Source organism: Anser cygnoides, chromosome Z (genome assembly GCF_040182565.1).
Source record: "Anser cygnoides isolate HZ-2024a breed goose chromosome Z, Taihu_goose_T2T_genome, whole genome shotgun sequence".
In the NCBI taxonomy this organism is placed as follows: Eukaryota; Metazoa; Chordata; class Aves; order Anseriformes; family Anatidae; genus Anser; species Anser cygnoides.
This window is the reverse complement of record NC_089912.1, coordinates 492208-505788: the sequence shown is the minus strand read 5'-3', so window position 1 is coordinate 505788 and position 13581 is coordinate 492208. Positions and strand designations below refer to the sequence as shown.

Genomic DNA, 13581 nt, shown 5'->3' with positions numbered 1-13581 from the left:
GGGCGCCGTCCCCTCGGCACCCGCCGGGCACCCCCCGAGCTCCGTGCGGGGCCGGCCCCGGCCGGGTGGTCGCGAACCGGGACTGCGGGAGCGGGGCCGCACGCCCGGGGGACAGCGCGGGGCCAGGCGCGCCGCCCGTCCGTGCGTCTCCGGCTCCGGAGAGCTTGGGGCGGCCCTGGGACCCCGGCCCGGTCCGAGGCAGGAGCAGAGCCGCGCACCGGCCCCGCCGCTCCGACCCGCGCCCGACGCCGGCCCCCCCCGGCCCCGTCCAGCTCCCCGGCTCCGGTTCCTGGCGCCCCCCTCCCGGCAGAGCGGAGCCCAGCGGGGACGGGGACGGGGACGGGAGGCGGGCACGGTGCGGTGCGCGTGGCCCCGCTGCCGCCCTCCCGGTGCCCGGGTCGCCTCGGGGCTGCCGCGGCGTGAGGCAGGGCCGAGCCCCCGCCGGCCGCCCCCGAGGCCCCGCAGGCTGCGCAGCCGGGCTGTGCTCCTCCCGCCGGGCGGGAGCCCCTGTGCCCTTCGCCCGGCTCCCGCCGCCCTCCTCTGGGACGTGGCACCGGGATTTCCTGCTCGTTTTTTTTTTTTTTAACCCCCCCACCCCCCCCCCCGCCTTTCCCGAGGAGAGACGCGAGTCCGGAGATACTTTGGCACTGAAGTCTCCTCCTCAACAGCTGTGGTATCAGAGCGAGGGCAGTGATTTTTTTTTTCTTCCCTTTTTCAACAAAATTCCTGCAGAAGACACCGATTTTCCATGGCTTTGGTTAACGGAGGGAGCCGCTGAAACCCGCGCTGTTTTCCCCCGCATCCGATGCCCAGTGCCCTCGGGCGAAGCCTTTCCTCCGTGCCTGAAAGCGCCGCTGCCCGCTCGCACCTCCGCGAAGACGCGCTCCGCGACAACGGGTCCCTCCGGATATGGGGACCTGCGATTCCCCCTCGGAGCCCCCGGATCGTGTTTTGTTTTTTGTTTTTTTTTTTTTTCCCCGCCTTTTAAGTTCTCCTTTTTAAAGCGCGATTCGGTTCAATCAAGGGAGAGAAATAACCGCAGCTTTAAAAAGCTGTGTTTTGGTGGAAGATAAAAGTCAGGCTTAGGCGCAGCAGGAGCGAGCTACCGGCGGCTATCCCGCCTGCGCTGAGCTACTCCAGACACCTTCCAAAATCCTGTGACGGACAGAAAGAAAGAAAGAGGAAGAGGCAGATAACGAGAGAGAGAGAAAGAGAGAGAAAGATGGAGAAAGGCAGATTTGTAGCTCTGTCGCTGGATGCTTTATTTTGAAAACAAATTCCTTTTCGCTAAAAGGCTGTGGTGCACCAGGAAATGAGATTAGTTCTACCTTAAATTTCCTCGCAATCTCTCGCCGTAATGCAGCGTTTAACTCACCGTGAGAGAAGATGTCATTTCACATAACACTGTGCTAATGGATAAGTCTTCCCCCGACCTCTCAAGCACAACAAATCTCGGGCAAGCCCACCGCACACGACCTGTTAACTTAACCAGTGCCGCTACCCACTTGTTCTGTGCCGCGGCTCCCGAGGCAAAGCTCGCGAAGGAATTGTTATGCCTTTCTTCAGATGGTTAAAAAAAAAAGAAAAAAACGTCCCTCCGTCCCCACTTTGCGCCCTTCGAATTCGCCTGCCTGCTCGGTTTTAATTAACGTATATGAAAACGTTGGACTACACCGGGAATAACGCAGAGAAAAGTTTTCGGTTCGTCGGAAACACTGGGCAGCTTTCTTTCCAAATATTTGATTTGGGATTGCACATATATCTCTATATACATATATATAGATATACACGCACGGGTCCGTGTCATATATATAGATAGATAAAAAATTTTAGTTAGGAGTGTGTGTATATGTATATATATTTACGCATCGGCTCTTTCTCTACGGGAGGAGAAATCTCAGGAAAAAAAAAATAAACCAAAGAAACACAAAGAACAAGAACAACAACCAAAAAAATAAAACAAAAACCCACCCGGCTGCCTGCAGAATTTCTCCTTTCCCTGCTCGCTGCCAAGAACACCGAAGCGGGCGCGAGCAGCCTCCCCGGCGGGGACGGGAGACCCCAGCGACCCCCGCCCGCCGCGCCGCGAAGGACGGGTGCGGGGGGCGGCCGCCCGCCCAGCCCCGCGCCCCGCGCCCGGCCGCAGCCCGGGATTTCGTTTGGGGCCGGGTCGGCGCCCGCGGGCGGGACCCCCGGGACGGCGCCGCCTCCCCCCGGCGCCGCGGACCCCGCGGCCGGCAGCGGCGGGCGGGGGAACCGAGCCCGGCGGCCCCGTCCGCGAACGCGCGCGGCCTGGCTCGGCCCTGCCGCGTCAGAGAAGTTGAACTGGCAGCCTACTTACTATGCATTGCTGCAAACGGGTCGTGCTTACAGTGTATTTCCATCGGAGCGGTCCGGAGCCGGAGCGGGCAGCCTCGCGGATCAGATCTCGGTTCGGCGGCGGCGCTCGCGTGTGCGGCTCGGGGAAGGGGGGGCCGAGGAAGCAACACGGAACGGAACGGAACAAAAAAAAAAAAAAAGGCAAGCGCGCCCCCAAACTCGGGTATCCGACACCGGCGGCCAAGCGCAGATCCCCGTGCACGAGTTGCAGTGTCCGGCTGTTCCCGCGGGCAGGGAACGAGGCGGCGCCGTCCGCCCCGGAGCCGCGCGCCGCTCCCGTCGGTGCGCCTCCCCTCCGCCGGGCGCGGCGGCTCTCACAGCGCCGTGCAGCCGCGGCAGCGCGGCCCCGGGGTGCCTGCCGCCCGGCTCCGGCGCGGTGCGGTCCGGCGGGCGGCGAGCCTCCCGCTTCGTCCCCGGCGGCGGCGGCGGCGGCGCGCCCCGACGGCTCTTTGTGCTGCAGGCGGCGGCGGCCCCGGGTCGCTGCGTCCGGCGGAGGAGGGGACCGGCGGGAGGGAGGCGGCGGCCGCCGGGGCTGCCCGAGCGGCGCCGCGCCCGGTGCTGTCCGGCCGAACCGCCGCCGCGGCTCCCAGCGGCGCGGGAGTTGCAGGAACTTGTCGAGCCCGGGCGGAGCGGCGGAGGGAAGAGGGGCGAGGCGGCGGCGGCGGCGGCGGCGGCGGGCGGCAGGAAGGTGTGTGCGAGGGGGCGGGAGGGCCGGGCGGAGGGAGGGAGGGGACGGGCGGAGGGAGGGAGGGAGGGAGGGAAGGAGGGAGGGAGGGAGCGGCGGGGAGGGGGCTCCGGCGGGGCGCGCCGTTAGCTGCCGCCGTCGGACTTGGGGCGCGGGTGCGCAGCGCCCATCGCCGCCGCTGCTGCCCGCGGGCGGGGGCTGCTCGGAGACCCCTCCCCGCCGCCTGCCGTCGGCGGCCCCGGGCGCCCGGGACACCGAGGCGGCTGGGCTGGGCTGGGCTGGGCTGGGCTGGGGTCGGCTCGGCTCGGGCGGTGCGCCCGCCGCGCTGCCTGCCCCGGCCGGGCTGCGGGGGTTGTGGCGGGCGGAGGGGGGCGGCGGGGCGGGGGGCGGGGGCGGGGCGGGGCGGGGGGGCTCGGGCCGCGGCCTGGGGAACGCCCCGCGCCCGGCCCGGTGCCCGCCGGCAGCGCCCGCCCAGGGGGCGCCGCGGGGCGGCTTCAGCACCGCGCCGCCGGACAGCGCCGGGGCGGGGCCGCGGCCGTCACTCACGCGCCCCGGCCAATCGCCGAAGGGAAGCTGCGCGGGACGCCGGGAGGCGCCGGCGCCGATTGGCCGCCGCCGGGCCAATGGGGGCCGCAGGGGCGGGGGCGGCGGCGTGACGGTGAGGAGCGAGGAGGGGGGCGGGGCCTCGTCCGGGGGGGCGGGGCCATGCGCAGCGGGGGCGGGGCCGTCGCGCTCCCGTACCCCGACGGCCGGGCGGCGGGACCGGGCCCCCGGCACCGGCAGCCCCGGGCGGACCCGGGGCTCCCCGGGGCACCGCCACCCCCGGCCACTGGCACCCCGGGCACCTCCACCTCCGGCCCCCGGCCGACGGCCGGGCCGCCCGTCCCGGGCTGCCCCGTCCCGCTCCCGTCCGTGCCCCCGGTCCGTCGGGGAGCACGGAGCGGGGCCGGGGCCGGGCCTGCCGCAGCCCGACGTGCGCAGGGAGGCGCCGCCAGGCGGCCGAGCCGTCGGGGGCGAGAAGGCTGTGCCCCCGCCCGCGGCCCCCCCAGCCGGCCCGCCCGCCCCGGTGCCGACCCGACAGCGCGGTCTCCTCTCGGCTACGCACTCGGGCCGCCGAAGCGCCCCCCTCCGCTCCCGGGCCGGGGTATCCGCGAGCGGGGGGAGGTTTGTCCGAGCCCCCGCCCCGGACGGCACGGCAAGAGCAGAGCCAGCGCCCGCAGCCCCGCCGGCCGCCCCCTCCACCGCCCCTGCCGCCGGGACCTGCCCCGCTCGGGGGGCCGCAGGGGCTGGCCGTGAGTTGCAGACCCTCCAAAAATAACCCAAAAAAAAAAAAAACAATAAAAACCTGCCTCCCAGGCACCCAGAGGCGTCGAGGGGGCAGCGGCGCCCTGTGCCCGTCTGCGGCCGGCTCTCCGCGCCCCGCGACAGCGAGGGCACAGCCCGGGGTCCCCCGCCGCGCCGGGGGGTACCGCCCGCTGCCGTCTGCGGCGGGAGGCGGCTGGCGGCAGGGGGGCCGTTTTCGTTAAAACCAAAACTCCCCCGGCGGGGGGGGGGGTGGGAGCAGTTTCGGGGCGGGGGGCGCGCAGCGGGGCTGAGGAGGGACGGGCGCCGTCCGTGCCCCCGCCAGGGGTCCCACGGGGGGCCGGGCCGGGAGGTGCGGGGCACCGCGGGGACACCGGTGGGGGGGGGGGTACCGGAGGCTGCCCGCGGGCTGGAAGCCGCGGTGAGAGCCCGGTGCGGCCCCGCACGGGAGAAACGTGGAGCCGAGCCCGGCCGCCGCAGCCTGGGGTCCGGAGGCGCGGAGCTGCCGGGGCCGGGCCGCTGCGGGTGGGCTCCGGGACAAGGGACCGGGGGCGGCCGGGCCGCGGCGGGGCTCCCGCGCCGCTCGGGCAAGACGGGCGAGCGGGGCGAGGAGCGGGGCCGCTGCGGGCCGGGGCACGGCGGGGGCCGGGGCAGCAGCTGCCTCGCCGGGGCTGGGTCTGCGTGCGCGGGAGGCGCCGACGGGCCCGAGAAAACGGGGTGCGGGCACCAGGCAGGCGCTGCGCCGAGCCGTGCGGGGCGGGCATGGCCCTGCACCCCTCCCTTCCTCCTCCCCTTCCTCCTCCTCCTCATCCTCCTCGTCCTCCTCCTCCTGCACGGCGCCGGCAGCGCGGGGGCACCTGGGTTAAGCCCCCCCCGTCCCACCCCGTCCCGTCCCGTCTCGCCACCGCTGACCAGGGCGTAGCGGCGGCCCCCGGCCGCGACACCGCCCGGAGCGGCTCGCAGCGCCCGGCCGAGCCGGGCCGTCCCGTACTGGGCAGAGCTGAGCCCCGCGGTCGTGCGGCCGAGAGACGGCCGAGCCCGCCGCCCCCCCGCTGTAGCCCCCTCCCTCCCTCCTCCTCGACGGCCTTCCCGGGGCGTGCGGCGCGGAGCAATGAAATGCCGTATCGATTAAACGATTATTCAGGCGATTTAACTAATAAAAGGCCCCATCGATCGCTTCGAAATTGCATTCTTTATACGCGGCTGGCGAGGCCTCGTCCGCCCGCACGCCCGCGCGGGACCCGCTCCGGCCGCCGGGCCCCGGTGCCGCCGCGGGGGCTCCCAGCGCACGATCCCAGCGCCGACGGCGCGCGATCCGGCCGGCCCCAGCGGCCGCGGGCGGACACCCCCGTAGCCCCGGGGAGGCCGCGACGCTTCGCGGCGGGGCCCCTCGGCACCCCTCGGACGGCCCCGACGGCCCCGCCGCGCTCGGCCCCGCCGCGTCCCGCCCGGCCCCGCCGCGCCACGGCCACGCGTGAGCGGCCGCGACCGCACCGAGCGGAGGGGCCAGGCGCGGCCGGGGGTCCAGAGGGCCCCCGCGGTGGCGGAGTGCCCCCGGCTCCCTCCGATGCTGAGCCCGAGTCCTACCTGTCCGGCCGGCCCGTGGAGTCGCGTAGGTTTTCTCTAAATCCATCCCGATTTTTCAGGACTTGGTGAAATGGACAGAGAAAAAAGTTTCCACGTTGTGTGGTTACTGCCTTTTATTTTCTTTTCGTCTTTTTCTTTTCTCTTTCTTTTCCCTTCTTTTATTTTCTCTTCTTTCTTTTCCTGTTGTTTTCTTTTCTTTTCTCTTCTGTTTCCTTTTTCTGTTTCTTCTTTTCTTTTTTCTTTTCTTTTCTTTTCTTTTCTTTTCTTTTCTTTTCTTTTCTTTTCTTTTCTTTTCTTTTCTTTTCTTTTCTTTTCTTTTCTTTTCTTTTCTTTTCTTTTCTTTTCTTTTCTTTTCTTTTCTTTTCTTTTCTTTTCTTTTCTTTTCTTTTCTTTTCTTTTCTTTTCTTTTCTTTTCTCTTCTCTTCTCTTCTTTTCTCTTCTTTTCTCTTCCTTTCTCTTCTTTTCTCTTCTTTTCTCTTCTTTTCTCTTTTTTTTCTGTTTCCTCTTTTTTTCTCTCTCTCTTTGCTCTTTTCCTTTTTCTTCTTTTTCTCGTTTTCTTCCCCCCCCCCCCTTTTTTTTTTGAGGGGCTCTCGCAGGTTGGAATAATTCAACTCTTCCGCTCCCCGCCGAGCTTTTGCAGCTGATCACTGAGCTGAAACTAAACGTTTTAGGTGGAAAAAAGCCTCTGAAGGAACCGTGAAATGATTAAGAAACTAAAGAGCTTCTCGCCATGTGAGATCATGTCCTGTTCTCTAAAACATCACAAGATGTCCCCAGACGCAGCCAAAACCCAAGAAAACTCTGACATCTGTTGTAGCAGGAATCAAAGTTTGTTCGCAACCCACCGCCTCTCGAGCGCTGCCTCGGCTGCCTGCAGCGCGGCGGCGGCGAGGCGGTGGCGGCGGCGGCCCTGCCCGCTCTGCCACCCGCCGGGCGAAGCCTGTGACCAACTTTTCTGCAGCCCCAACTTCCCCTTCCCGAGCTGACGCCCCAGCAGCCCCAGGCTCCGCTCTGCTCCCGACGGGGGCGACGCGGGGGTTTGCGGCTCGGGAGCCGGGCGGTCCCCGAAAGCCCCGCGTTCAGCCTCTCGGCGCTGCCTCGCTGGAGAAACGGTGAAAAACCGAGCCGAGCCGAGCCGAGCCGAGGCCGGGCATGGCCGGGGCAGCAGCCGGCCGGGGACGCGCGAGGGCGAGCGCTGAGCCCTTCTCCGCTGGCGCAGGGGGGGCTCCGCTCGGGTTCCCCTCGCGCCCCCCGTTTGCGCCGCGGTCTGCAGCCGCTGCCCCTGAGGCAGCCCCGCCGCGGGCACCGGGCCGGCGGGCCTGGCCCTACGGGACTTCGAGGCGCCGATAAGAACGGGGGAGAAGGGAGGGGGGCGAATTCACGAAGCCACGGTCTCCCCCGAAATTCGTTTTTCGGTGAAGTTGTTCCAGAAATAAATCAACAGCAACAACAAAAAGATAAGAGTGCTTTTCTTTTTCCGGAAAATAAATAAATAAATGGGTGACAAGAAAAAGCATGACCGGGGCGATTCCCGCGTAGCCGGGCCGTGCGCAAGGTCGTGCCCGCAAGCCGAGCACGGGGCTCTGCCCCTGTCCCTGCGCACACAACCGATATCGTCCACCCGCAGATATTTATTTTCGCCTGCCCGCGCCCGCACGGGGGGCAGGCGGTGCCCGTGGGCACCCGCTCCCCACGCTGCCGCTCCCACGCCTGCAGCCCTTCCCCAGGCCCGTTTCCAGCGGGGCGTTTTATCAAACGAAATGAAATTCGCCGCCGGGAGACGCCGCCGGCGTTTGACCTCCTTCGCCGGCAGAGCCCACGCGGGCCGCGGGGCCCCGGCCTGGCCTCGCCCGGCCTCCGGTGCGGGGAGCGGGCGGCGGGGCCGGGGGCCGGGCAGAGGGGGGGAGTCGTGGGGAGGGGGTCCCCGTCCGCCCCCAGCTGCGGCGGGGCCGGGGCAGCCGCGCAGCAGGGTCCCGTGGGCTGGATCCCCGCGGGGAGATCGCCCCTCGGCCCTGGACCCCTCCCCGGCTCCGACCCGGGGGCCGCCGCTCCCGACGCCCCCCTTTCCCCTCCCGCCCGGGCCCTGCTTTTCTCAGGGCTCCGCATCCGACGGGCGGCGGCCGGGCTGCGGGGGGGGGCGGGGGGGGGGTCCCGCAGCTCGGGCCGCGGCCGGGCCCCCTCGAGGCCCCCAGGGGCACGGCGGCTCCGGGCCGCCCTGCTCCGTCCTGTGAGCGTCGCGGCGGGAGGCCGGCCGGTTCCTGCCTCTTGCTTCTCTTGCTTCCCTTTTCACCAACGTTTCTTCGCTCTCATTTGCTTACATAAAAATAACCGGATGGCCCGGGCCCGCTTTCCGCCACCCGCCGCGAACGGCAAGGCGCCGTGCGAACGAGTCCGCTCGGGTTTTGCCTCTCCCGGCGGCTCTGCCCTGGCAAGGGGCAGAAAACAAACAAACAAAAAAAAGCCCACCAACAACATCAATGATAATAATAATAATAATGATAATGATAATGATAATAATAATAATAATAATAATAATAATAATAATAATAATAAATATCAGCAGAGAAATGAACCTCAGCACCCCCTCGCCGCAGGTGCTGTCCCTCCCTCCCGCCTGCCCCCGGCCTCCCCGCACCACGGCCCCGCGGCGCTGCGGGGCCCAAGCGGGTTTCCCGGGGCTTGCGGAGGGAAGGGAGCGGGACACAGGACACTGTGCGGGCAGGCGGCGGGGCGGGGGGGGGTCAGGAGGGGGGTCGCAGACGGCTCCGGGCGGCGGGAGGCTGCGGAGCCCGCCGGTTGCCGCCGCTCCGCGGGATGCACGGCGCTGCCCGTCCCTTCCCCTGCCTCCGGCGGCGGCCCGGGCCCGTGCGGGGGGGGGGGGGTCCGCTCCTCCGACCCACACCTGCCCCCCCGGCCCCGTGCTGCTCGGGCTCCCGGCGGGTGCTCGGGCTGCGCAACGCAGCGCGTTTTTGAAAATAGCGCGCAGGCTGCCGCGCGCACGGTGCTGGCCTCGCTGCCCGCCAGCTGTCAGGGCCGGGGAGGCTCGGCTCGGGGTGGTACCTTCGGGGGGGGAATAAGGGGAGCCCTCTGCTCGCTGTCCCCAGCAGAGCAGGACTCAGGAGCTCTGCTGGGGAGAGACTCTGCAAGATGCTGTGGGTCCCATCCTGCACGCACCTGCAGGATGCACAGCCTGGCGCTACCCGGCACACAGGGCAGCAGTCCGGCAATAGAGGCTGGCATGAGAAATACCTGCCCTCTGCGTCCCCAGGAAAAGCAGTCTTCTGCTTCTACCTGAAGGCAATCCTGGTGTGACCAGGGCTTGAAACTGCCGTGAAAGAGACCGCAGCTCGGGCAGGAGCCATTTGGAAGGGTGTCTGAGAAGTGGCATACTGCTGTTCCCCGAAACAACTTCTGCTTGGGCATGACATCGGACTCGTCCCTGAAAACTACCAGGAAAGGCACATCCACGACCTAGACCACTGCAGAGCCATGGCTGCAGGCAGAGGGCATCCCTGGCCTCGGGGCTGTGTTGTGCTTTTTGTAAATGGAAAGCGACAGACAAAAAAAGGAGTGAAGAGGAAAATGCGGTGCAGCACAAACCCAGCAGTTTGTGGAGTATTCCAAGACAGTGGTTGCTACCTTCTCTCAAGTGAACCACGCTTTTTCTCTCCGGTGAATAAAGCTGGGAAGTGAGAGGGTAACCCCCTGAACCCACCATGCTCTCACACGCCTGGCAAACCCCAGTACTCTTCGAGGCTGATTGTGTCAGTTTGCAGCCAAACCACGTGGAACCTCCACAGCAAAGAATTTGCATTGCCTTGCCTCCCCATCTATCAGTCAGCTTTGGTAGTCTCCTTTTCCTGAGAAGTAATTAATCACAACTTTGGGTAAGTGGAGAAGCAGAGGGCTGCACAGAGCTTCCAAAGCCCAGCAAGGCATTTCAAGTCATTTGCATCACCTCACCTTCCTGTAAAACACACCAATACCAAACCTGGGGGAGGGCTGTTACAAAAGAGGTTCTACCCCTAAGTTGGAATAAAGGGTGTGTTCTGCTGTTTCAGAAATACCCATTTCTTTTCTGCATTACCATAGGCTCTTTTTCCTCTTTCATTTTTCATTTTAAAATGAAAATGTGGGAGATCTAGTGGCGATTGTGGACCAGCACGTTCCCTCAGATAAAACTGAGCTCTGAGATGCGTACGCTAAACAGACTATGGTAATTTACAACGTGGTAGACGGTCTGTCCTGAAAAGTTGAGCGCGCATCGAAGGCACGCTGCAATGCCCTCTGTGACCTTCAGAGAACAGTCCACAGGAAGCCAGCAGGAAACGAAGCCTGAGGGACGCAGGCATGGGGAAGAGGCATCCCAGCAGCAGCAGTGCTCGCTCCGCTGGTCCGCACGAGAGGGGTGCTCTGCTGGGCGGTGAGGGGTGCTCTGTCCCTGCTGGGTGGTGATCTAGTCTCTGAGCTGACCCCGAGAGATGTCACCACTCTTATCGGCGCTTTGTTTCCCAGCCCAGTCAGTCGAGTAACGGGGCAGAGCTGAGGTGCTGCAGCTGACAGGTTTTATTTTCAAGAGTGTGAGAGGAGAGCAGGAAATGCTGAGACTTCTCCTTTTCAGCCGACATGTGCTATTACTTGTGCTCCCCTCTCACACGTCTAATGGCCGTACCCCGCAGCAGCACGGTGTCGGGGGTCCTGGCCAGGAGCACTCGGCCTCTGCGGCCCTGCAGCAGGGAGCAGCATGGCTTTCACCAGCACGCAATGCGCCTCAGACACCTGCAGAAACCTTTTTCTGTCCCGCACCCCACGGGCTCCTCCTCTGTGCCTCTGGGACTGTTGCCTGCGATCCACAACCATACAATGAGCAGGGCCTGTGTTTTCTGAGAGAAACCCATGTTAGAGCAGAAGGCCACCCTGGTCTGTCGGTGATGAATAGGCTGACCCCTGCCCACACCTCTTTTACCAGTCCGGCGTGGAAAGGCTGCGGGCCACAGCGAGCGCTTTGATCCCTTCTCTCAGGCAGTCACTTTCACTGCCCTCAAGTGTGGTTATTTTGACAGTTAAGGTCAAGACAAAAGGTTTTAAAAAAGTCACCTTTGCGTCACTTTCTTCCTGGCGATACGCTTACGTGCACAGCCGAAAACGAGCCCACATCAGAGGGAGGCCAAGCCACACCAGATGCTGGCTTCTGCCTCTTCCTGAGAGCTGTGTGAGAAACCCCAGCGCGCCCTCTGAGACTGCCGCAGTGGTGCAGAGGAGCGAGGGCCTGGCCCCCTGGGAGCACCGCGCAGCCGAAAGCCAGCACCCAGGCTTCCCCCGGCAGGGCGCCGCACAGCGCCGCGAGCAGCAGCACCCGCGTCCCGCAGCACGCGGGGGAAGGCCGAGCGCTCGGAGGGCACTCGGGGGATCTGTCAGAAGGCCCAGCAGAGGGGAGCAGCTGCTGGGAGGCAAGGAGGGTGGCAGGAGACGTGGCTGGGCATCGCAGAAGCCGGAGCAGAGCACAGGGCTCTGGGCTTTGCATCTGCAGCAAACCCACCGCTGGCACTCAGCTCGGACTTGGCCAGCGCCATCAGGCATGGGACAAACATGCTGCTGGGTGCCCAGCGGCACACGGTGCTGTAAGGCAGCTTCTATGCTGAGCAGAGAGCAGAAGATTGCTCCACGGCTGCACTTATGCCTGAAGGAACAGCCTGTTCGGCTATAAGCCTTGCTTCCCTCCCTCCAAATGCATCCTCCCATGGATATTTTTAAAAGAGGGGCCCATTTTGGCTTTGCTGCAAAGTAAAGAGACCAAGAATGAGGGTTTTGTTGATGGGATCTATGGCAGGAAAGAGATTGACTGTACTACACAATGCTTCCTTTTCCAGTCTCTCTTGAGAAAGCGAGGAACAAAAATTTCAACCCAACTTCATCCAGCACTGTAAGTTTCATGTTTGCTGCTATTAAACACCGAAAAAAAGGTCAAATTGATGCCTTTGCTTGGAGAATTGCTAGGAAAAGAGGTAGATTGAAAGATAGGAAGTTAAGTCACTGAATAGTCTGCTTCCAACAATTGCCAGCAAAGAGAAAAATACAGATGATTTTGAGCCCTTTGCTAGACACAAAATTGTTCAGAAAATGCGAACGGAAGACAGGAGGTTAGGAAATCTAAGGCTTTGTTAGGGTTCCTGGGGAGACATACCCAGGGTGTTAACCCAGAAGATCCAGCGTCATTCCTACTTTGTGTTTCATGTTAAAATCCCAATTGTCCCCTGTGGATTGAAAAAAAGGTTGGTGGGTCACAGCCTCCAAACACATATAGCTCTCATCAAATAAATGGCCAGGATCAGGAGATGGACAGCATTCAGAGTCCTCCTCTGCCCGGAATTTCTTTAGCTCAGGCATTCAATACATGGAGGAACCTAACAAAATATTCTCCTGCTCCTTCTTGGCTAACTTACTGACGTAAATAAACACATCTCCATCAACATGCTGCCATGTATGTACATAATTAGATACTAGTGTAAATGTTAGCTGCCAAAAATTTTTTCGTCTTATCAGATTTTGCTTCTAAACAGCTAAAGAGATTTCAATTTTTTTTTCCCCTAGAATATTTACTAGAAAAGTCACAGCACATGCTTTTTGTGGGAATTTTAGCCAGAACATTTCAATGGCTTACAGAAAGGCTTCCTTCTATAGTTTTGGTAACCACAGCACCTAATGCAAGAACCCTTCAATAAATATTTTTTCATGCTAGTCACCACAGCCTTTGTGCAGTAAGGCCTGCGTATTCACAGCAGATTTTCAAAGGAGCAGGGAGCTAGAATGGAAGAAAACATTTGCACATTTTCAGGCCCCAGACCATGCTGTTATAACTCAGGAAGTTTTTTCATTCACAGCAGTTCTGGATATAATACTGGCTAGACATGTGCTCAGAAGGGTTTGGTTGGGATGCATGTTCTGGGATGCTGGGCCCTTCATAAAGGTGCAGCTAGGACCTGGGACAAGCAAAGGTCTTGCCCCAGACCATAAATTTGCCAGAAGTACCGGATTTTCACATCTGTGGAGTACCAGTAGGAGCGACTCAGATGCCCCCCTCATTATTGTGGAGAAGCAGATGTATTTTTGACAGGCGAGACTGAGGATCTCTAGTTTTTTAATCTGTTTTCATACGCATACCCCAAAACACTTCCCAAGGCCCCGTATGGCACACCAAGTTTACCTGCAATAAGCCTGCCTTTCGCACCACGCAGCTGCACGTCACGGCTGCGCAGGTCTAGGGGCTTGCTGCAGGCAAAAAGTCAGGCCTCGCACCCTTCTCCTTCTCACCGCTCCTCAGAAGCCCCTGGGGAGCTGAGCTGCCGGAACACAGATCACTTACAGCCACCTGCCCTGTGCGATGACTTGAGCACGAGCCACTGACAGCGACAGCGCGGGGCTCCCCGCGGGGCCCGGGGGGGCCAGGCGGCGGGGCCGGGCAGCTGCCCCTCGCACCAGGCTGCAGCAGGGCAGCTGGCGCCCACGGGCAGGGGCTTTCCCACCCAGCACCTGCAGCCAGGCCCACGGTGCTGCAGGGAGTAAGGCAAAATCGGCCAGGCCCGTGTGCTGGCCGTGACGCTCGGAGCGTAATTGCGTCCGTTGCCGGC

At 63.2% G+C, this 13581-nt stretch overlaps 2 protein-coding genes across 6 annotated transcripts in view; one reads left to right on the top strand and one right to left on the bottom strand.

The window, feature by feature from the left end:
* Positions 1-7393, bottom strand: part of PAX5 (paired box 5) — a 147396-nt gene extending 140003 nt beyond the window's left edge. For 2 of the 5 annotated variants that reach the window (XM_066987965.1, XM_066987969.1), the window contains exon 1: positions 5954-7393. In XM_066987965.1, the coding sequence (XP_066844066.1) occupies positions 5954-5999 (46 nt within the window). In that variant the 5' untranslated portion in view covers positions 6000-7393. Of the gene's footprint in view, positions 1-2341; positions 2602-5953 lie in introns of those variants that run through there. The other 3 variants (XM_066987967.1, XM_066987966.1, XM_066987968.1) reach the window with 3 other exon arrangements.
* SLC25A51 (solute carrier family 25 member 51) overlaps positions 1-13581 on the top strand; it is a 411938-nt gene that overhangs the window by 157581 nt on the left and 240776 nt on the right. The gene's annotated exons all lie outside the window — the stretch shown is intronic.